Source organism: Doryrhamphus excisus, chromosome 9 (assembly GCF_030265055.1).
Source record: "Doryrhamphus excisus isolate RoL2022-K1 chromosome 9, RoL_Dexc_1.0, whole genome shotgun sequence".
Classification (NCBI taxonomy): domain Eukaryota; kingdom Metazoa; phylum Chordata; class Actinopteri; order Syngnathiformes; family Syngnathidae; genus Doryrhamphus; species Doryrhamphus excisus.
The window spans coordinates 16,414,620-16,438,466 of NC_080474.1; the positions used below are offsets into that span (position 1 = coordinate 16,414,620).

The following is a 23,847-nucleotide window of genomic DNA, read 5'->3' on the forward strand; positions in this document are numbered from 1 at the left end:
GACATTTTTAAGGATATGGCATATGATGTTTCATAGGACATGATGTGTAGTACTTGTAGTAGTTGTTTTTTTAAAACGTGTGTACAGTAGGACAAGATGTATAGTATGTTTTTCAAGACATGTACATTTTTGTTTTTACATGTGTATAGTATGATATTTTTTGGATATGATTCATAGGGTTTCTTAGTTCACGATGCACAGTTAAGCCATATAAGACGTATAGTAAGAAGTTGTTCAGACATGATCTATAGTATCATACTAACCAGAACTTTGTGCTGAACCACTGCAAGAACCGTACTGATTTTGAAAATGATGCAATATGACAAAATAGCTGAGAGCATCTCAAAGGTCATTTTATAAAAAATCTGAGCCGATTGCTCTGCACCAGAGCAAGAAACCTGCTGCTTTTGAACAGAACACACATATTGCTAGTTATTTGGGGTCAAAGGTCAAATTAATATTGCTCTGCCAGTCACAATTCCTGTACCAAAGCAAGAACCCTACTGTTTTGTGTGCTTAAGTATAATACTAAGGTGTATTGGATAGAAAATTATTTATTGGTTGTCACATATTCAGTGATGTCATTCTAAGCCATTAATGGTGCTTAGAAGACACCTTTAAAAAACACAATAAAATAGATACAAAAGTTTTAAATATATTAAAATGTATACAGTCCACAGCAGGAAGAGTTCAGTGCAGTGTCCATTGACTTGCTTACTTTTTAGTTAATTTAGTTGACTTCTTGTTCCATTTGGGGATCCTAACGAGGAGCATGCCAACCGCCGCCAGTGCCAGCAGCACCCCTAAGCTGGGGGGTCCACAGGGGCTGAACTCCTGGGTGACGCCCGAGAGAAGAGGAGCCAGCACTCGACCCACAGCGGTCACCGACTGTCCTGCTCCAATCAGGGTCCCGCTGGCCCGCACCCCTCCCCTCTGCAGCTCCAGGTCTGTGATGCAGGTGCGCCCGATGGTGGTGGAGATGGCGAAGAAGGTGGAGGTTAGTAGCACCTGCCACACGCTGGGGGCAGCAGCGTATATGAAGATGAGCAGACAGGTGAGGAGCGTAGAATGAAGCAGCAGGGCGGCCATGTTGTTGCCGTACAGCTTGGTGACGGGCCCCACCAGGAAGCCCGCCAGTGCCCCCAGCGTGCTGCTGTAGCTGATGAGGTAGCCTGTGGTCTTGGGCTTGAGCGAGAAGCGCTCCTCCATGGCGAGGGAGAAGTTGCTGTAGTAGAGCATGATGGCCACGGCCATCAGCAGGCGCACCAGGAAGAGGTCCCACATGTCGGACGAAGCCACCATGCGAATTCGGGACCCCACGGAGGACAGCTGTCTCCAGGCCGGTTGCAGCGAGGACGCATCGTGCCACCACCGGCCATCCCCAGCCTGTTTGCTTTGCACTTCCAGGGTGGGGTCTCTGTCTGAGGGGGCGTGGCTATTTGCAGAAGAACCGTTGGTTACAGACTTGCCCGTTCCATTACAGTGAAGAAGGATGTCCCTCCATGGAAGCATCCATACCAGACCTAATAAGACACTATGATTAGCATGTGTAGATACATTTGTCAAAGTCCATCCAGCTGCCCACCTGCATTGGTAAGAAAAATGGCGGCGCAAACAAAAGCCGACGTGTAGAAGCCGCCCTCGTGCTCAGTGAGGTAGCCGCCCACCATGGGGCCCAGAATGAAGCCTACACTGGAGGCGGCGTTGAAGTGTCCCATCACCAGGGGGCGCTCGGCCTCAGATGCCAGGTCAGAGAGCAGAGCTCTGCAGATGGAGAGGGAGTGCTTGAACAGCCCTGAGAGAAACGGGACAATTAGAGTTCTTTCCAAAGGCTAACACGCTAACTTGCTATACATACACTTTGGAACTTCAAATGCAGTTTTTTTTTAATTCAACTTTTTAAATGCACCAAACATTGTGTATGTATGATATATTTGTATGTATGATATACGAGTGAGTATGTATGTATGTATGTATGTATGTATGTATATTATATGAGTGAGTATGTATGTATGTATGATATATGAGTATGTATGTATGTATGTATGTATGATATATGAGTGAGTATATATGTATGATATGTATGTATGTATTACATATGAGTGAGTATGTATGTATGTAAGTATGTATGTATGATATATGAGTGAGTATGTATGTATGTATGTATGTATGATATATGAGTGAGCGTGTATGTATGATATATGAGTGAGCGAGTGTGTATGTATGTATGTATGTATGTATGATATATGAGTGAGTATGTATGTATGTATGTATGTATGTATGTATGTATGATATATGAGTGGGTATGTATGTATGTATGTATGTATGTATGTATGTATGTATGTATGTATGTATGTATGTATGTATGTATGTATGTATGTATGTATGTATGTATGTATGTATGATATATGAGTGAGTATGTATGTATGTATGATATATGAGTGAGTATGTATTTATGTATGTATGATATATGAGTGAGTGTGTATGTATGTATGTATGTATTATATATGAGTATGTATGTATGTATGTATGTATGATATATGAGTGAGTGTGTATGTATGCATGTATGTATGTATGTATGTATGTATGATATATGAGTGAGCGTGTATGTATGTATGTATGTATGTATGTATGTATGTATGTATGTATGTATGTATGTATATATGTATGTAAGTATGTAAGTATGTAAGTATGTATGATATATGAGTGAGTATGTATGTTATATGCGTGACTGTGTATGTATGTATGTATTATATATGAGTGAGTGTGTATGTATGTATGATATATGAGTGAGTATGCATGTATGTATGTATGTATGTTATATGAGTGAGTATGCATGTATGCATGTATGTATGTATGTATGTATGTATAGATAGATAGGCAGGGTTTTCTCTGGGTACTCCGGTTTCCTCCCACATTCCAAAAACATGCTAGGTTAATTGTCGACTCCAAATTGTCCATAGGTATGAATGTGAGTGTGAATGGTTGTTTGTCTATATGTGCCCTGTGATTGGCTGGCGACCAGTCCAGGGTGTACCCCGCCTCTCACTCAAAGGATAAACGGCAGAAAATGAATGAATGAATTTCCAAACATAGATGAAAAGGTGAACCAATGAAATGATACATAGACATAAGACAACAGGGGGACTTTGAACAGGAAAAGTTGGTCCCAGATAACAAAAAAAGTGAAGTAGGCCTGATATGGAGGATGTGATCCTGTCTTACCTACAGGGATCCGCGAGAGCACGAACAAAGCGATGGTGGTGGACATTCCCAGTAGACTGTAGCCCAGAGCGCTGAGCAGCAAGCACGTCAACAGAGACTGACGACGACCCACCACGTCACTCCAGCTGCCCTGATAATCCCAACAAAGAAATGTGGTAAATACACTCACCATTTCAATAGGGACACCTACACAATCCCAGACGATACAATACAAAAATATACACACACATGTATATACAGTTTGCCACACTTTATCAACACAAAATGCAGTATATGTAGAGTAGCTACACACAATAACACAGTTTTTCAATTTTGCAGAATCTGTACTTATTCCAGGCGTATTTCCTTGGATTTGTGCTTCCCGGCAAAACGGTCTGTTTTTTATTTATACGGCCCGCCTGACTTACCATGTAAGATGTTACTCTGTTGCGGTGGAGCTGAGGAGAATTCGGACCTGTGGCAACCTCATTTGCCCAAGGGATAGCGCTCATTGTCGGACACACTTTATCAGAGGCACCGTTGGTGCGGTGAGGTTCAGAAATCGGACGTGAGGGTGTTGCGTGGATGCACAGCATGTCCAAAATTAGGGGCACCGCAACTGTTTGGCGAATATTTCACGTTCATGTTCACAAAAACAGTCCCGTGTGAAATGCCGTTGACAGATGAAAATATTTTTCTCTTGCTGGGAGTCACCAAATACAATAACTTCTGTCTGAGCTTGTTTCGTAAACAGAGTAGCACAGCTTTATCTGGCTTACAGCCATGCCCATATAAGGAGGTCAGCTCCTCTGTGACATCACAAATGGGCAGTATTACCACACCTTTTGAAATGGAGCTTTTTGAGCCATCCCAAACTTCTTTCAGGGCTCACTTCCAAATGCATAAACCTCATTATCTGAAACTTTGGCATCGTTTAAGTCGAGAATACAACATTCTAACTCCATTTATAGGTCAGAAAAGTGGAAAAAGCACAATAGGTCCCCTTTAAATGTATACTCGTGTGTATATTTGACATCTTTTTGAGAAGATACAATTGAGAAGGACAAAGAAATGTGTCTAAGGTCTTTGACATTTCCTACTAAAGCAACAGTCGTACATACTTCATTGGATTTTCACCCAGTTCCTCACACACATACACACACACACACACACACACACACACACACACAGCTGATGAAATAATGTCATTAGGACCAACTCTTCTGGCCCAACAGATGCTCCCTTATCTTGTCTAATTGGTCGCATGACCCCACAGAAAAGAATTACACCATGTATGTCGAAAGCTGACGGTACGGCGCTGGGAGTCTCCCACCAGTACATTATACTACTACTACTACTACTTACTGGGTGTCTTTTTTCCCGGCTTTACAAGTCAAACGAAGACAAGAGAAATGTCTATTCCGTGCAATCGGAGGCTGACGAGCACGTGGAGCGTGCATGTATCGTGTGACCCCAGTCATCCTTCAACCTCTGTTTATTGTTGTCGTGAAATACTGCAGATGACAGTGTGCAACCATTTTGGGCACAAACTGTGACCATGTCTGGTTAAGCAGACACACAGATTAAAAAAAAAGGTTCATACTTACCACTATTGTGCTTGAGAACAGCTGCAAGACGCCATATGTGGACCCTAGGAGTTTAGAAATTGTCAATAGTTTAGTTTAGTTTAGTTTAAAATTAGTTAAAATTAGTTAAAATTATACTGTAGAATGGGTAAGAGGCAAATATTTGCAAAAATGGGTAAATGCAAGTAAAGGATAATACAATATGATGGACCACAACAAATAAAATTCACATTAAAGATACTACTAGTTTATTTACATTTAGGAATTCTTACAATATAACCAAAACATCAGTAGCGTTTTTTATGACGTCATATCTTCTCTAGGGACAATAACAGAAAGTAAACTTTGGAGTTGTCAGTTGACAGTTTGTATAGTAGTACACGTTCACTGTCATTGAGTCAACACACAAACATTGTCTAACTGGCAACTGGCAAGTCTTCAATCGAGCACGGTAGTGGCTGAGTCATGGTTTGAGGCTGCATGAGTGCTGCCAATAACTGTGGTTTATTGAGGGGAAAGATGAATTCTTGTACCTTCAAGATGAAAAGATGGCCCTGCTGAGGAAGCTGAGGGTGATGGAGTGACCAAGTACTCAAACCAAATATTGACTTTTTGGACACGTTTACTATGAGGTGTACTCCCTTGTGTTGCCAGCTATTTAGACAATTATATTACATTGATTTGTTCAATTTTGCAATAATCCATTTATCGTCAAATGTTTTTTTTGTTTTGTTTTTAAGAGCACAGTATAGCTGGACAAATAAACTGATTTTTTTTTAATTTGCCATTTTTTCCTGAATAAAAGAGTAGTAAATCACTCAGATGGTAGGTGTGCAACAACAGCACCCACAGTGATACCGATGCTTTTAAAAGACCGGATCAAAAAGGTTTCCATGTTTCAAATGAACACACTAACCTTCTTGGATGAAACGTCTGAACTTTTCAATGAATTTTTATAAACATTTCTATGAATATATCAGGGTCATCATCAGGGAGATGGTACTTTCAGGTAGGCAGTAGGGAAAAATATCAATATTTTTAAGAGTGTCATCAACTGGACCCTGAGGCAACGCTTCCATCCCCTTCCTTTACGGCTGAAGTGTTTCTTCTTATATGCCTTTTTATTTAAAATGTACGTCCTAAAGGCAGTAACGTACCAAAATACGTCCTAAGACTTAGGAGTTAGTCACAGATGAAGTCCTGCAGGACACAAAAAAACATACCCTGCCTCAACATTCATACCCATATCCAATACGCTTAAAGAAATTAATTACCAAATCAAACTTGGAACAGCAAGACTGCAGTCTGGTTTAAAAGCGGACTGCAAGCGTGCTCATTAGTATTTGTAGGATTTATTCCTACCCAAGAACAAATTTGAACTCATTTGTTCTTCAGAATGGTTCATGAATGAAGCCCGTTTCCATTGTCATGTCAATCATCTGCAAGATTAATAGTTGACTCCACCAAATCAAATCGTCAAACAGTGCATTATTCTAGTACAACTATACTACTATACAAGCTGTACACTGAATTATATCCAAGTTTGCTTTCTATAGTATTGTCCCTTTTGTTTTGTTACATGACGGTGAATGTATGAGTGTCTTACCTACAATACCAGCAACAGTAGGACTGGCTCCCAAAGCTTTGACGTGATGACTCAGCAGCGGGATGATCATGCTCACCCCAAACAAGTCCTACAAGAACATATCATTATCATCATGATTATCATCATCATCATTGTGTCAACTGACGCAAGATGTGTGTGGTTTCTTTTTTTTTTTGCAATGCCTGTGAGTGGCAAAGAGAAAGCATGATATCGAGCACAGAACAGGAAATGTAATAAAAGTAATAATAGTTACAGTATGTCAATCACTAACAGAAAATAAATAAGTTACAGTGGAATATAATATACAGTGGAACCTCGGTTAGAGTACGCCTCAGCGTGTGTTTTTTGGTTAACATATGCTGAAATTTTGCCCTGGTTTACATATATTTTCCGCTTAGTGTATGAAATTGCGCTCATCTTGTCATGTTGTTAATGCAACATGTCTCTGCTTTTCCTTTGATCACGACTATAAAATAATCCACAGTGGAGCCAAAGAAAGTAGCAAGTTCCAGCATTCCAGCACTCCGGTTTCCTCCCACATTCCAAAAACATGCTAGGTTAATTGGCAACTCCAAATTGTCCATAGGTATGAATGTGAGTGTGAATGGTTGTTTGTCTATATGTGCCCTGTGTCCCAGTCCAGGGTGTACCCCGCCTCTCGCCTGAAGACAGCTGGGATAGGCTCCCGCACCCCCATGACCTTCATGTGGATAAGCGGTAGAAAATGAATGAATGAATGAACTGAAGAAATAAGTGGCAAAACAGGAAGGTGGTGACTGAGTGGATCTCGCTGCCCTATTGTCATCTTTGTCAACAATCAGGTCCTCGATAGAGGTAAAAGTCAACTTAACTGATCATTTATGATCTTTATTAATGTATATGCATTTCTGTATATAAAACTATAATTGTAAACCTATAGAAAATGTGTTTCTGGATCTCTTTAACAAATTACAATGCAACCTCTGTTTAGCGCGTGTTTAATGTCCAAAATTTCCGTCAACATTTCGCCTCGGTTTGCATACCTTTTACTGTTAGCGTAGAATATGGCGTGCATCTACACTGCATGAGTCCAACTGTGTTCTTAATATCTTGCTAACAAAATGGAAACCGGAACCCAGAGTCAGCTACACATGATCAGTGTCTGAGTCTCAAAAACATTAACAGAAAACATTGAGACACATTGCACATTGTAACATTAAACCATTAGTTTTACAATTGTAGTTTTACATGTGTAAAACTATTCTAAATACATATAAATGACGAATGAAAGGGATAAATGAACACTGAAGATTACTTTTATTTTCATTGTGCCTGTTCCCAAAGACCTGATGTGGCAGCGGCAGCGAGATCAACACCTTCCTCCTCTTATTTCTGCCAGACACTGGAATTCAATATACTACAGTACGAAATACAGGCAACATGTCCTTACATGAAGGAAAAACAAGCATGGCCATGTTTCCACTCATCCTGTCCATGGAAACCCAATTAAATCTTTTAAACTGTGTTTATCAGTGTTAGCATCCACAGTGACCCCTGTCTGCCTGATTTCACTACTTTTAATCAAATGAGCACAACTGTGCAGAGCTGCATTTTAAAGTTCAGCTAATGATTAAATGTAGAATGTCATTTAGTGGTTATGTCAACACCAACACCACTTTGCAACACATTTTAGTGACAGTGATGCAGTGAGTGTGTGTTTCCATGACAACCTGCAATATGCAAAATATACAGGGTGACCACGCCTACTCACACAGTGCAAAAAGTTCACTTTTAGCTACTTTTAATGCCGTTTGTGTCCCTAACTGGTATTGATTCGTGTACAAGCATAACATGTCATAATAAATCAACTTGTACTTTCCCCAGTCATGACTGAACAAGCAAGACTGGTTAAGCGTGTGTCCACAAAGCGCTCATTGTGCTTTACTCACCATGAAGCCAACCACATAGATACACTGAATAATCCTCGTCCGTCCCCTGGTTCTATGATACAAAGTGTTATATTTATGGTTGTTCATCGTCCTGCTGTCACCGCACGCCTGCCGGCAACGCGGAAGCGACTTCAAGCAGATGACCCAAACACTTCTCAAAATCCGTGGTGGTCCCTCAAAAAGAGGGGGGTTAAGAATATAAGGTATACGGTTGATAGCAACTGTTAAACTAAGTTTCGTTGAGAAAAAGGCGGCGTTTACAGCAAAGAAAACGATGTTCTCTCGCCGAGACGACGGTGTCCTTGTTTGTTATTTAAAGTGTGAAACTCGTGAATAGATTGTTCCGACTTACACCCGTAGTTGCTGGGACTGTTGGTATCGCCCACAGACGTCACCAAAAAGACGGAAGTGTTTTCATTCGCAAAAAACAAAGGATGAGAATGAATCGGTTACATTAAACCTGCCTTCGTGTAACTTTTTTTTCAACGCCAAATATAGAAGTTGATTAAATAGTATTAAACAATTGTTTTTTTTAACAATTCATATTCGACAAATATAAAAGCCAGTCAAGAGACAACACTCCCCCCTAGTAAGGACAAGTGGTATAGAAAAAAATGACAATGAACGTTTTATTTTTAACTATTTAAAAACTATTTAACTATTTAAGAATTAACTATTATTTTTTGCACCAGCAAAATAGTATCAGCATTACACTGGGAGTGGAGTTCTGTGATGTGCCATACATTATGGGTATGTGGCTGCAGAGGCCTGTGATTGACAGCCACTCTCCCTTTTGGGGCCTGTAAACCTCATTCATTTTTAACCCGTATGTCATTGTGAATAAAATATTTTTTTTTGGACAATCTGGTCTCTGAAACTCTATTGATAATATGCTTGCAAGGTGTTCTAAAACAAACAAATTTTCTGAATCTGATTCAGAATTTTCAAAACTGTGTCATTTGTAGCCGAGGAGGCTAGTAACCAGATCAAGTTTTATCCCGATTGTTGTCAACTTTAAACGCTACTCTTAGGAGTTTAATAAAAGTGACATTTGTGAATAAAAATGTGTTTAAAAGAGGAAATATTGAATTATTAATGTTGAAATGCTACACACTAACAGTGAGTATATGGGTGGGGTTGTTCCGTGGCCTGCATGGGGTCACATCAGTGTGTAAATTAGCCTGGCACCTATGTATAGGTTCACTGCTAAATATGCCTCTTACACGCTAGTAAGCCAGTCATGTGTGTCACCCAGTCATGTGTTTTTTTTCAACGTAAATGCACATCAATGGACGACTCAATGACTCAATGTTATAACTGCGTTATTGCGTGTGCTATGCTGCTCAGTATTGTCACACCCTGACATTCCCATGCCACACTGGGTGTCCAGTTGCTGCTAGTAATTTTCCCGCACTAGTCAGTTGAAGTCAGTCAGACTTCAAAAATAGCCCACAGGCTTTTTGGGTGGGTAGTGGAAGGTGGGTGTGGGGGGTTCCAGAGGAGTCATGTGCAACAGCCTCAACCCCCAGTCATACTGTATGTAGTGCAGCTTGACTAGAGTGACAGCTCCTGTGTTGGATGCACACAAACAGTGTCTCAGTAGTTTCCTATAGGTGTCCACTTCTAGAGACTATCTGCTCATTCCTACCACCCCAGCCATGAAGCTAAGCGTGGCTTTGTTTTTTGCAGGACTTTTTGGAGCCGTGGCAGTCGTCTTTGTCCTTCTCTCTTTTGGAACAGATTACTGGCTGTTGGCCTCGGAGAGCTGTGATCCTAAGATTGACACCACTTCAGAGGTACGTGCATGGAGAAACAGTTGTTTCCTCTAGGAGATGAAGTACTCATGGGACTTGGTGTGAGTGAAGTGTGTGCAGCTATATGTGGAGAACCAGCTCTCAGCATGACACCAAAACAAAATACCAGTGCTCCTATGTGTGGTATGATGGCCGGATTAAATATCACTGACTAGCTTTACATAGAGCAACAGGAGGGACTCTAACTTGTTGTTTTCTATTATATCTAAATAAAGATGGCAAAATACTGTACATTAAAGGCACAGCTGCTGCTGGTAGTTATTCAATGGAACATCACTCAACAGACAAACCATTAGGAACACCTGGACAACCTGATGAGATCTGATACTGGTGTACAATTATTATTATTATTGTAGGATTAACAATATTTTTGAATACTGTGATTGTAGTTGGGAAGTGGAAGATGTTTCTAATATTTCTAATGTATAATCTTTGCAATATTTGTCCCTCCCTATTATGTAGCAGAGTTGTCAGCAATGTAAACAATAACCACATATTGTTCGATAAAGTATTCTGCTATTTCATCATAATTGAGCATTTTTTATGTAATTAAATGAATATGTAGAAACAAAATAAATGCATGTAATTTTAATTAGATCTGTGATTGGCTGGTGACCAGTCCAGGGACGTCAGCTGGGATAGGCTCCAGCATACTCATGGGACCCTAGTGAGGATAAGCCGGATAGAAAATTAATTATTAATTCTAATTAAATATGTATTGCAATATAAACTCAAAACAATAACTTTTTTTAAACCCACATTTAAAATAATAATAATAATCATGCAAGATTTATTTTCATTTAAAGGCAGACGTTAATTTAAATTACATAAAAACATAACTGAAATAAATTTATAAAAATATTTTTTTGTAATTTTAATGAAATGTAATAATGATAATAAAAATTAGAGGGGTCTTCGAATAATTGACTATTGCAGACGATTGCACCATTGTACCACCAAAAACATTTAAAAATTAGTTAAAACTTATAATAATTATTATAATAATAATACTTGTCTGGCACACAAAGATGCTTTAAATTTAAGACAATGAAAATAATCATAGTAATAGTAATAACAGCTCTATCCTGTATTTCACATGAAAGAAGAATTTTATATTTTTAATATAAAATTTGGGATGTACTAGTCCACCTAGTGTATGTGTCACAGGTTCCAAAAAAAGTCATTTTTTTAAAAAGTGTGTTGGTAATGTACAGTACTGGGTCACATACCCAAGTGGAATCTATGGTCCATTCACAATTGATTGACAGGTGTAATACACCTTTGTTGTGGCAGCTGGGATAGTCTCCAGCTCCTCCTGAAAAGGATAAATAGCACACTGTAAAACATTCAACCAGTAAATGTAAAACTACTACATTAAAACTGTAATTGAATTCAACTTAATTGATGACTTAATTGACATTTATAAAGTTTTTTTTAAAAATGCCCTGCATACCTGCCTGTCGTGACTTTAATTCTAAATTACAATTTTAAAAAAAGACTTAATGGAACCCACAACAGTTGACGATGTCCTTTCCTCTTGCAGCCTGGAGACATAGTGGTGCAGAATGTCACCAGTGGGGTCACGCTGTACCACGAGGGCTTCTTCTGGAGGTGTTCCTTTGGGGGCAACGTGCAGGATGATGACCTGCAATGGAAGCTTTGGTTCAGTAAGTGAGCCAGGGTAGATGGGTTGCATCTGGCAGGAAATGTGGCATAAAAATTTGAAAATTGTTATTATATTATAACAATTATAACATTTTATTCACAATTCAAGGTCAAATCCCATGTACCGAAAATCCATCCTTATATTTTCTATGCCACTTATCCTCACTAGAGTCGTGGGCATATGCTGGAGTCTATCCCAACTCACTTTGGGGGAGCCAGACAGCCAGCCAATCACAGGGCACATATAGACAAACAACCATTCACACTCACATTCATACCTATGGACAATTTAGATTTTCCATGGACGAACCAAAATTCTATCTCCAACACCACGATAACTAATTTTGATAGAAAATAAGAAATGTATTGTTGAAAATGTTGCTGCAGTTCAATGGAGAAGCAATTGAACCAGTCAAGTACAGGGTGTATCCTGGCTTTGGCCCAAGTCAGCTGGGATAGTCTCCATCTTTCCCATGACCTTCATGAGGACAAGCGGAAAAGTGGAAAATAGATGGATGAGTAATTATAATGACGGAATTTAGAGCATTGCTTGAACACATATTTAAAAAGCATTGCCTAGACCAGTGGCGGTTTTGGCTATGGGCCATATGGGCAATTGCCAAGGGCGGCATTCTCCAGGGTTTTTATTTTTTTTAAAGTAAGGTTAAAAAAGCTTGGGTTGGGTAGGCGAGGTGGTGGCGCCACAGCGTCCATCCTCCCAGGGTGTAATTCAAGCCAGAACCTCCACTGGCTAAGACTATTTTCCTCTTATTTCTGGCCTCTGGCCTTCTCTTTCATTCAAATAACTTGTATTTTTTTAACTGAAAAAAATAAGTAAATAAAAATACCAACACTACACTGTAAACCCAAATGTTCAAAGTACTTAAATAAATGAAGTTATGCATACTCAAAGTTCTAATAACTTAATTTTATCAAGTTCATTTAACATGTTGTTCCATTTTGAGTACTTTTAACTAATATGTTTTGATTAAATTGAACTATGGCTATATTAAGTAAGATTAACTAAAAAAACTTAGTTTACATACAACTTAAGACACTGTCAATCGGAATGCTCAAAATAATTAATTGGTATAAGTATAGTTAACTTAAAATGTTCTTAAAAGTTCTACTTATAAATGTTGATTTCCAGTTGCATTTTCTTTCTTTGCAGTTTATTTAACTTGTAATTTTTGATTAATATGAACTTTTTGCAGATTTGTGTAACATACTTAAAATAATTTGTAGTTACTTATAAAAAAAAGTATATTGAACGAGTTGAAATGAGAACAAAAATTATAGAATGGAGAATGCATGGCAGAGAGAATGCGATAAAAAAGCTATTTCTCTCTTCATCCTAAAATTAAAAAAGTATATCTAATATCAACTCAAAATATTAAAGCTCTGATATACTCAAATGTTCGAGTTTATGAACTAAAAAAAATGTGGCAACTGATTGCCTCACTTTTTTCTGCTTAGTTCTGCTAACTTATTCGGATTTACAGTGTATGTTGTCATTGGACATCTGTGTCATGTGACCTTATTGTGACTTTTTTGATGTTGACTTGGATGGTGGCCCCTCCAGCACCATGAAGGAGGACCTTTGTGAGAAGCTGTGGAATTTAAAATGCCGGGAGGCTACAGCACCAAGAAAACACATCAGAAAACATGTTTTTATGCTATGATGAATTCATGAATAATATTGTTTTCTCTTCAGCCAATCAGCCACACTTCAAAGTATGCATCCACTCCTACCTCTTCCCATTCCCGGTGTCCCATCACACCCACAACGCCACCGCTTACGAATCCGCCATAAGTGAGTGTTATCATTTTCGATGGTGATAATTCCATGGTATAACGATGCATGCTTCTCAGTCTACAGAGGCTTCTGGAGCATCTTCATGCTCATCGGCGTGGCAGCTGTGATTCTCGGTGGCTTCATCATCATCTGTGCAGCCCCCTTTGCCAACCACTGCTTGTACAAAACGGGTGGTAGCTTCTTCCTGGCATCGGGTAAAATCATCTCACTGTATCTTTTTGTTCATATGATACAATTAAAATCGTTCATGTCCTCCCAGGGTTCTTCCTGCTGTGCGTGGTGGTGATGTTCGTGCTGTGGATCGAAGTTCTGGACGTGGTTGATGTCTACCGGGACTACCAGCGTACCGTCATGTGTTCAAACTTCCACTTGACCCTCAACTATGGTCTCTCCTTCATGTTTGCTCCTGTTGGCATCTTCTTCTCCCTCCTGGCTGGCCTCCTCTTCCTCCTCATTGGCCGAACCATCAAGATCCATTACCGCTAACTGAAATCACAAGGGAAACACACACAGAGATGTCATCAAGCTGGGTAGCTAACGAGCTACAGTAATGTGCAAAAGTCTTAGAGGACACCATTAGATGTGTTGTTTGAGCAATGCTATATGTACCGTGTACTGTACTAGTATACTAGTACTACTCTAATTGTTGCTGTCAGGGCCGTTGACAGCTTTGCCTGGGCGTGGGACAAAATAATCATTTTTTTACGCCATTAAGGAGTGGTAAGGGGATTCTTGACTCTATTTTCGAAGACAATAAAGAGCATGTAAATATGGCACATTTTCTCCCCCAAATCAACACATTTTCACATTTCACATTTTCAAATCACACAAAATGATTAATCAATTTTTTGTGAGGGACCAGTTCTGGGCTGCCCCTCATGCCTGGGTTTCTCGCCCCCCCCCGTCAACGGCCCTTGTCGCCAGAGTGTTTATTTAACTAAACTGCAGAGAGGACAGAGCATTTGTAGCTGCAGGCAATAAATAGTCAGAAAAAAAGGAATTGTGCACAGTGTTTAATTTCAACCGTAATAATGATTTGGAGTGCATGATAAAGTGATAAAAAAAACAAGCGCTCTGTGACCACATGATCATTTATTAGCAGCAAGGATCAAACTGCTCAACCGGCATTAATAATGCGTTTATTGTAAACAAAAGTACAGCGAGTGTAGGACAAGATAGTACGACCGACATTTTTAACAAACTTTCTTTATAATAACACAGCAGTTGAAATTGCCAACAAAATGTCGTTGCCTGGCTCCCGTATAATAATAAATAATAAATAATAATGTAGAGAATAAATAGATGACACTTGTACAGTAACCCAATGCTGTGGTCTCTCTCCATACATTTGTATTTTTCTCCATGCTGCCGTAAAAATAGTCAAGAAACAAAGAATCTAGAGGTGGCCCAAGACTTTTGCACAGTACCGCACTCTTTTATTGCAGTACCTGACAAAGTCAACACAAACAATGATCCTCAACATAAACATATAATGGCCAAGTGTCACATTGATTAGTGTAGCAGGGGTACAAGCTGTCGTTAACATTCCGCATAGTTACACAGCAGAAAAGAGAATATTTCAGGTATTTTGTGTTATTATCTAAAATACACAATATCATAATACAATACAACAACAACAATACCAGATTTTTACAGATTGTTACATAATAATCTCAATATAATAATAGTGTGTGTGTTTTTTTTTATGCTATAATGAACAAGTGCATCACAAGGCAAACATCCAGTAATGCCAATACTACATAAGGCCACAAGGTGTCAGTATGACTCTGCAAACACTATCCCCTCATCTTCAAAGGGTGAGTAGTTTTACTTTTAGTTTTATTTAACTTTTACTATATTGTAGTTAGTTCAATGCCATGTTAAGAATGTTAAAATTTTTTCAAAACATTACCTGTACGGTTAATAAAGATTTTTATCATGGCCACAGTTTCACCCTGGGATACCAATGTAGTTGGCATCCATTTCCCCAAAAGCACCACAAGAGAGCAGTTTTGAGCCTCATGATTCCTTCTTCTAAAGAAGCAGGAGTCCTATTTTGCTTATGCAGCCTCCATGTGGAGTGCATGTGGTGTTATGCATCTCATCACAAGTTGAGAGGCAGCCCGAGAAGAAGATGAAAGAATTCACACCTCCTGGCTGACAGACGGATGGTAATTTCACTCATGAATGGAGCATTTGATGCAGAACGTCAATGGACTCTTCCGTCGTTGTATCTCATGCGTCTCAATCAACTGTGTGCCTCTTTTTCAGCGTAATAATACACTTCTTAAAAATACATCACTCAAAAATGCATAACTCAATGCAGCGACATTGCCTGCACAAATGGGGAGCCACATCTTCAAAATATACATTTTGAGAACATTTTCTGTTTTTTTGTGTGTGTGAAAAATATAAGAAGGTTTAAATATTTAAATGTAATAAGGTTTTATTAAGCATTTTCATCTAAAAAACATAACTTCTTAAATGTTAAATGTTAAAGACTAGTTCACAAATAAATTAAAATTGACAAACAACAAAATCAACAAAAAAAAACATGAATATTTTTTTTCCTAAAACATGTTGGGATTTTCTTTTTTTGAATTTTTTTTGCATGAAAAAACAAAAGTAAAGTCAGAAAAAACAGTATTAAAAAAATCAATTCATCCATTTTCTACGTCGCTAGTAAGGATCAGGGTCACGGGGGTGCTGGAGCCTATCCCAGTTGTCTTCAGGCAAGAGGTGGGGTACACCCTGGACTGGTCGCCAGCCAATCACAGGGCACATATAGACAAACAACCATTCACACTCACATTCATACCTATGGACAATTTGGAGTCACCAATTAACCTAGCATGTTTTTGGAATGTGGGAGGAAACCGGAGTACCCGGAGAAAACCCACGCATGCACGGGGAGAACATGCAAACGGAATCAAACTCGGGTCTCTTAGCTGTGTGGTGCTAACCACTCAACCACCATACAGGCCATAAAACATAAAAATCTAATTCAGAAAAACTATACAGGAAAAAGTAAATATATTTTTCCATTTTAAATGAAAAAAAAAAAAGTCACATAACTTGGAAACAGATGGTAATTTCCACTCCTGAGTGGAACATTTGATATGGAATGGAAATGGCATTGACTCTCATGTGTCTCAATCAATTGTGTACTCATTGTTTTTACGCACCTGCACCAATGGACATTAACACCTCCAATTACATACAGGATATACAATCCAAACTTGTAGCATATAGCAGAAAGAAGTGAGTACACGATAAAGCTACCAAGGTTGCCAGATGATAACATGAAGTAAGATAAGATCACATGATTAGTCTTGGCTGTACCTGCAGTCTCCTGGGAATGTTATTTCTTATCTGGTTGACTTCCTGGTTTGAATGAAATCCAAATAAGATGAAAAAAGGAAGTGCCACCAGCCACTATGCAGCAGCTTTTAATGCAGGTGTGGAGCTCTCATGCAGCCTTCGACTTGGTAATGTCATCAGGAGCGCCAGTTCCAGCTGAATTGAACACTGTTCTGCATGATTGCCCGTGATAATTGTGTGTTGATAGGGAGCACCGGAGATGGAGTGTAATTTCCACCGAGAGATTCCTAAACAAATACCTGTGCAAGACGGCGGCAGGGGCGGCAGTGGCGGGACATGAAGGATGCCAGGAGGAGAATAGAGGATGAGATGACGAATGGGAAGCATGAAGACTCATACAGTACTTTGCCATACAGTGGAACAGTGGAACCGAAACTTGAAGGTCAGGGATGTCAACACGCAGGGTGAGACCTCAGCCAAGGATTATGGTAATGGTAATGGTTTTATTTCATTTGAACATGCATCAGATTACAATTGAATGCATCACATAATCAGTTCACAGTTCCACATGTCCAAAAGGAGTAGGAAGAAGCAAAGCTTATTAAATCCTACCCCTCCATCTGGTACTTTTACAATCAGTAACTGTTACATTTGTTCACTTCCTGCTTTCCTAATATAATGTAAGTTTTTTTTTACATTTATTTTATTAATTTTTATTTTATTATTATTATAATGATGTTTTTTTAATTTTTTGTCACATACTGAAGTACGAGGTGATATGACCATCCAATGACATAATGGGTACCATAGTAACTGTCAATATAGTGATATGTATAGCACACCAGGATTAAATAATGTAACACCATTACTGTAACTGTAATCTGTGACTACACCCAACCTCCTGATGTAGTTTCTACCAACTCCACTCTTTTGGTTAACATCTACCTCTGACTGCGCTTTAAAATGTTGCTACTCACTGTTGGTGTGAAACTGTCACCGGTATCAATGCTCGTTGAGCAGTTATAGTAATAATAATAATATGTTAAATTCCATCCAGGGCTGCACAGTGGACGAGTGGTTAACGCGCAGACCTCGCAGCTAGGAGACCAGGGTTCAATTCCACCCTCGGCCATCTCTGTGTGGAGTTTGCATGTTCTCCCCGTGCATGCGTGTGTGGAGTTTTCTCCAGGTATTCCGGTTTCCTCCCACATTCCAAAAACATGCTAGGTTAATTGGCGACTCCAAATTGTCCATAGGTATGAATGTGAGTGTGAATGGTTGTTTGTCTATATGTGCCCTGTGATTGGCTGGCCACCAGTCCAGGGTGTACCCCGCCTCTTGCCCGAAGACAGCTGGGATAGGCTCCAGCACCCCCGTGACCCTCATGAGGAAAAGTGGTAGAAAATAAATCAATGAATGAAATTCCATCTATTTTCTATGCCGCACCACACCAGGGTCGCTGGGGCATGCTGGAGCCTATCCCAGATGACTTCAGGCAAGAGGCAAGAGGTACCTAATGGTACGTCAAATGCGAAAAACACAACATTCGGTTGTGTGTTGGACGTAGTTACCTTTCCCAATTTGTTCGACAGTCCTTGAACACACCATAGTGCATGTTCTAACTTTCTCCCAAGCTGACTACTAGACTACTATACTGGATTTTACTGTTTTTCATTTGGTCCCAAATGCTGATACTATTTAGGAATGCATAAAAGTGACTTTTGATGATCATTACTGAGTGCTAATGTGCATATATGTTGGTGAACAGCCTCAATGTATTCATGCTGGGGGGGACACAAGCCTGTCTGTGGGTCCATAAAGGTTGAGGACCACTTTAATAGACCACCCATGAACATTTTTTTGTCCAGTCTCGTTTTGTCACTGAATACTCACATGTAACTTGTCACGTTTTAGTCATCAACGAGCCATGTTTAGCTAATCACTGTCTTGTTTTTGTCACGAAAAAAGGTTGACCATTGACTTCTTCAGCATTTTTGTGGTGCAAAATAACAACATTTTGTCAAGAAAAATATGTCCTGCTTAACTTTACAGAATACAAAAGCATTCCTTTAACAGCCCCCCTGTCCTGATGAACTTAAAACAGCATAAATTTGTAAGGTTTGACTCCAGGATGATACACCCGTTGCCTGGTGGGTTAGCGGTTATCATAGCTCATCTTTCAAATGCGTCCTAATCCGACACGACGCACGCACAGGTCAGCCTCCATTTAAATACCATTGTACGTTCAACTCTCGGCAAACACACTAAGTATTTGCATTGCATGAACAGTATGGCAAGTCACATTACACGCCGCCGTCCTCTTTGGAGATAGTTTTACATAATTCCCCATTGGTTCTGAAATAATGAATAGACAATGGGCTGTATAATTGTGGGGATTTACAATTCAGAGAACTCCATCATCATGTAATCACCATGCATAATTCAGAGAGAGGAGCACGAGGGCATGCGTGGACCACCCTCCCACCCCCCCTCACCAAACCAACCCAACTCCTCCCCAAAAAAGAAACTCTGGTCATCAACAAACATTTGGAAATCAACAAAAGAAGAGATCAAATGTGCAGATAAACAGTCAACATACCGGTGTCCAGCAGTGAAAAGCTCTACATTTTTCATTTTACTCTGAATTTTGGCACCTTTTTTTCAGTTGTGCATAACGATGATTGACAGATAACCGTAAAATGTATTAAATGTATGCAGTAAACCGAAAGGTAGCTGTTAGCTTTTAAAAAAATGTTGTGAACGTCTTTGCGAGTGAAATAAAATGAAACGTTGAAACAATAAAATGTAAAAAAAAAATGGAATAGCCTCTGCTAATGGAATTTTTCAGTTGAAAAATGATTAGTATTAATAAATAATGCTGTTTAGTGGTTAAATACGGCCTATTATTAGTCCAAACATAGTCATAGTTAAGCACAAAAAGGCCTAAATATACAAAAATGCAAATATAATGCTTCAAAATATACATTCAATGACGTGTAGTATTCTACACCGGTCACTAGGTGTCAGTAATGTCATGTTTGGGCAGATACACAGATTTGATCGCTGGAACAACAGGCTTTTATTGCAGGTTTGAATGATCTCACAACAGGCACAGTAATCCCTGATAAAGCTAAGGACTACTTTTGCAGCCGTAAGTTGAAACCCAACTCTGAAACCCAGACGTTACCTCCAGACGTTACGTGTTATCATGAATATGCGTGTCTGTACATAGTCACACCATGTACAGTATATAAAACCTTGTTGGAGGTTTTGGGGGGTGTTTTAATAGCTTTTTTAGGCGGAATTGTGCGCCTATTATGTGCATTTTTTAGCTGTTTGTATATCTTTAGAACACAGAAAAAAGAACATTTGTGGATGATGGGCAATTTTTTTTAAAATGTGCAATTTACTTGAAGTTTCTGAGAAGAAAAAGTACATTTTAAACTGAGAAAATGTAAATGCTTTTTGCTGTACGTTATGCCTTTGTGTCCTTTTGGCACAATGTGGAAGTTCACAGCAACTCCTTGATGTGTTCAAACTTCCATTTCAGCCACTGAGAACTCCACCTGCATCCGACCCACCCCCCCTCCGCCCCACATGCACCCTCACATCCTCTGGCCTCACGCTTCACTTTGTGCATATAAATGACATTCCAAAGTGTGCATGGATGGCTCTTGTTCATAGTCAAGGTCTCTTGTTTCAAAGGCATGCTAATGTCTTTCTCTTTTAGTGTAGGAGTTGATTGGGACTCTTCAACCGGCTTTTCCGCTTGCATATTCATTCACTTCTTAATATTTAGCCACAAATGCTGAACAACACCCCCCCAAAAAAATCCCTAATTTAAAGTGAGGGTTGTTTTACTGCAAAAAGAGTGTTTTCTGTTTACTTTCACGTTAAATACAGCCGTGCAAGTTATTTAAAAGAAGCACACAATGTTACACACTTCTTACAAACAGTTTTTGGGGGGGTAATAAGGCGGCATTAGTGTCCCGTCCTCCTTATTTGTGTGTAGCCTCACCTTGGGCAATGAATTAATGCAGCAGTCAAAACAGCTGATGGATTCTGTCATGAATATTCAAATATACCTCTTGCATATCATTTCTTATGCGGCCTTAAACTATAAGTATAAACAGCAAGCAGCTTAAACCAGATGATGACATTGTCTTATTTGCTTATTTTGTGTAGCTAATATTCAATCATGCTTCATCTTTAAATTTGGTAAGTGTTTTATTATTTACGTATGATTTCTTGGTCATATATTTTTATCAAACATATATTTCCCGTCGATTAAATATTTAGTAAACTCTGAAGGAGATGAGAGCTGAGAAACACATTTTTATACTGAATTTCATTCATCAAGTTAGGTTAGAATAAACTCTGCTTCTTTCTATTCCTTTTCAGATATGTTGAATTCTGCAAGCGTAAACATGTCAGGTTTCTTAATGTAACTCGTGAAATATGTCCCAAACAAATAAAGAAGAACTATTTACTCCCCAGGACTAAAATAACCAAAAGCTTTCACTTAATTATTTATTTAGTTTTTATTTATTTTATTTTTTTTTACAAAATATATACATATATTGATATGTTCATCCAAATATATATCCAGGATTAATTAAAGAATTTAATTAATTGCTGTTAAATTATTTTTCTTTTTTTTTTGCAAAATATTCATTGGTACTATATTTATATTTATAGTCTATATGCTATAATTTAATTTTGTATAACTGGTTATGAAATATAATTTACAAATGAATTGTAGATTTAATACAGCTGGGAAGTTATGACATTGCTTTTTTCATTCTTTATTATTAAATATCCTCATGGCTTTATCAAGAACATTTCCCCCACCAACAATTTGTACAAATATGTACAAATATGTACAAATTGTCATTAAAAACAGTCAGATTTTTTTTTAAGTCCAATATTTTTCTTTCATGTCTTTAAATAAAACATAGAGTATACAATGACATACTATCTAAAGAGTTTATAACTCTGTAAGTGTATAAGTATTATGTTTTTACAGCTAGTAATTATCAATGAAATAACTTGTCAAATAAAATGTAACATACTTTATATAGGAACAAACTGGAATAAAGATTCTAAAATGAAATGAATATGTTCCCTAAAATCTTCCACATAGTTGAAGCCAAAAAGCCCAAAGCGGCCTGCTGTGATGTTTATTAATGCCATTTAAACAAAAGGGCGCTGTCATATCCGCTTGTCTTACGCATGTCGCTGCGTATAGATGCGTTTATAAAAACTAAAACAGCTTACCATATTTAATAGAGAGAAATTATGTACAACTCTAATGTAACTATTCAAATGACTCGTGCTCCCTTTGTCTGTTGCTCTTCATGTGTATTCATAAGAGACTTCATTAGAGCCACATTTATGAAAATGACGTATTAGGCTTTTAAATGATTGCAAAGCAAATACGGGGGTGGAGGGGGGGGGGGCTATTATTAACAATTGAACTACACCGGTCCTGACATTTGAGTCGCATCGCCTGGTCAGTAATGTAGGTGACGTGTGGGTAAAGTTACTTCCTATGCTGCTGCCGCTGCTGCTTACGCAAACAACACTGACAAGGAGCTGAACTCTCGTCGTTGTATAACTCGAGGTTATACAAAATGTAACACATCAGCGTTCATATAGCAAAAAAAAAGTAACATTAAAGAGAATACATGCAATAGAATACAAAAAAGTCCACAAAACAAGCACTTAATCAACACAAACCTTCAGATTCCTCCTTTTAAAATCCTCTTTTGTTGACTTTCCCCACGGAAAAGGCGGTTATTCCAACGTCGGAGGCTTCCCGCTCATCTGGCGTCGCCGTCTGCTGCTGTGTGCTTTTTATATACGGATTTCCATGCACAAAATTATACCTTTGACCCCGAGTGGGGCTGACATTCTCTGAAAGTAAGATCCTGCGCTGAGTTTTGCAATGGTAAAAGTATACTTTGTATTAATTGAAGTATAATGATATCCCTAGCATGGAGGCCGAGAACGAGGGGGGACGCGGTGAATAATGTATCTCCATGCAGATGGTGAACGCTCACGTATTCATGTATTCATTTATACTTATCGTACAGTAATCTAGCTCGCCTTTATACCTTTAACTCTTGCAGATGGCCTTTTCCATGTAGGACTACCTGATGGTTGGAGAACTCTAAGAAACTCAAACACGACTCCTTTTCCTTATTTCACCCTTGCAAAAAAAAAACTTCTCCAAAGTTTTAGTGAGTAAAAGCTTGAAGAAACGGCGATCACAAGCCAGAGGCGCCACGACGCAAAGGGCTGGTTAAATGTTACCGGTGATAAATAAACATTATTTAAAAGAAGTGTCAGCTTCTGTTAGGACGCCGCCGTGGTTCATTTGTTCCGCCGCTCTGAGGGTATAAGGAATATTTAATCAAGTCTTCCGAGAGACATGAATAATCACGCGCCGCACAGAGGATGGTTAACATTTACATAAGATTTGATTTTTTAAAAAAAATATATGCATGTGTGCTCGATAATTACCTAGTTGGTTAAGATACAAGAACACATGTTCATAAAGTGGTAACATTTACTATAGCCAGGATAAAGTCAAGGTAAGCGGTTTCGGTATACTGACATGACTGTATTGCTCGTACATCTTAAAGGGCCCGCATTATTATTATTATTATTATTATTATTATTGTCACAAAGCCTTAATTCAGAATTTACAGCCCAGCAAATTACGCTGTTTTGGTCAAAATACAATAAAAATTGTGTCTTTTTGCCTTACTGATTTTTTGTCAGGTGTCCTTGAACACACCATAATTCTTTCATTTTCTCACGCTTTTTCCTCACGAGGGTCGCGGGGGTGCTGGAGCCTATCCCAGCTGTCTTTGGGCGAGAGGGGCGGGGTACATCCTGGATT

The 23,847-nt window shown here is 38.8% G+C and overlaps 2 protein-coding genes across 4 annotated transcripts; one reads left to right on the top strand and one right to left on the bottom strand.

Annotated features, from left to right (window-relative positions):
* Positions 1-501: 501 nt before the first annotated feature.
* mfsd9 (major facilitator superfamily domain containing 9) lies at positions 502-22,763 on the bottom strand. Of its 3 annotated transcripts, XM_058082752.1 has the most exons (10): positions 22,680-22,763; positions 13,556-14,105; positions 13,340-13,438; positions 11,652-11,783; positions 11,368-11,453; positions 6,397-6,484; positions 4,812-4,855; positions 3,226-3,355; positions 1,586-1,795; positions 502-1,523 (listed from the first exon to the last, which is right to left on the bottom strand). In XM_058082752.1, the coding sequence occupies exons 6-10, from the start codon at positions 6,464-6,466 to the stop codon at positions 715-717; spliced, it is 1,263 nt and encodes a 420-aa protein (XP_057938735.1). In that variant the 5' UTR covers positions 6,467-6,484; positions 11,368-11,453; positions 11,652-11,783; positions 13,340-13,438; positions 13,556-14,105; positions 22,680-22,763; the 3' UTR covers positions 502-714. The 3 variants fall into 3 exon arrangements, with proteins under 3 accessions (XP_057938735.1, XP_057938736.1, XP_057938733.1); XM_058082753.1 differs by lacking the exons at positions 13,340-13,438; positions 13,556-14,105; positions 22,680-22,763 and having other exon boundaries at positions 11,652-11,913; XM_058082750.1 differs by lacking the exons at positions 11,368-11,453; positions 11,652-11,783; positions 13,340-13,438; positions 13,556-14,105; positions 22,680-22,763 and adding an exon at positions 8,325-8,778 and having other exon boundaries at positions 505-1,523.
* tmem182a (transmembrane protein 182a) lies at positions 9,859-15,310 on the top strand. Its single transcript, XM_058082754.1, has 5 exons — positions 9,859-10,120; positions 11,682-11,805; positions 13,518-13,616; positions 13,676-13,813; positions 13,879-15,310. Exons 1-5 carry the CDS (start codon positions 9,983-9,985, stop codon positions 14,103-14,105), a joined length of 726 nt encoding a protein of 241 aa, XP_057938737.1. The 5' UTR covers positions 9,859-9,982; the 3' UTR covers positions 14,106-15,310.
* Positions 22,764-23,847: the final 1,084 nt, after the last annotated feature.

Bases quoted from the DNA above. Each gene is read 5' to 3' on its own strand.
- mfsd9 (XM_058082750.1), bottom strand. From the start codon at position 8,411: ATGAACAACCATAAATATAACACTTTGTATCATAGAACCAGGGGACGG. The intron at 6,485-8,324 runs GTGAGTAAAGCA...ATGTTCTTGTAG, and splicing joins TCTATGTGGTTGGCTTCATG to GACTTGTTTGGGGTGAGCAT. The intron at 4,856-6,396 runs GTAAGACACTCA...CTAAACTCCTAG, and splicing joins TACTGTTGCTGGTATTGTAG to GGTCCACATATGGCGTCTTG.
- tmem182a (XM_058082754.1), top strand. From the start codon at position 9,983: ATGAAGCTAAGCGTGGCTTTGTTTTTTGCAGGACTTTTTGGAGCCGTG. The intron at 10,121-11,681 runs GTACGTGCATGG...TTCCTCTTGCAG, and splicing joins AGATTGACACCACTTCAGAG to CCTGGAGACATAGTGGTGCA. The intron at 13,617-13,675 runs GTGAGTGTTATC...CATGCTTCTCAG, and splicing joins CGCTTACGAATCCGCCATAA to TCTACAGAGGCTTCTGGAGC.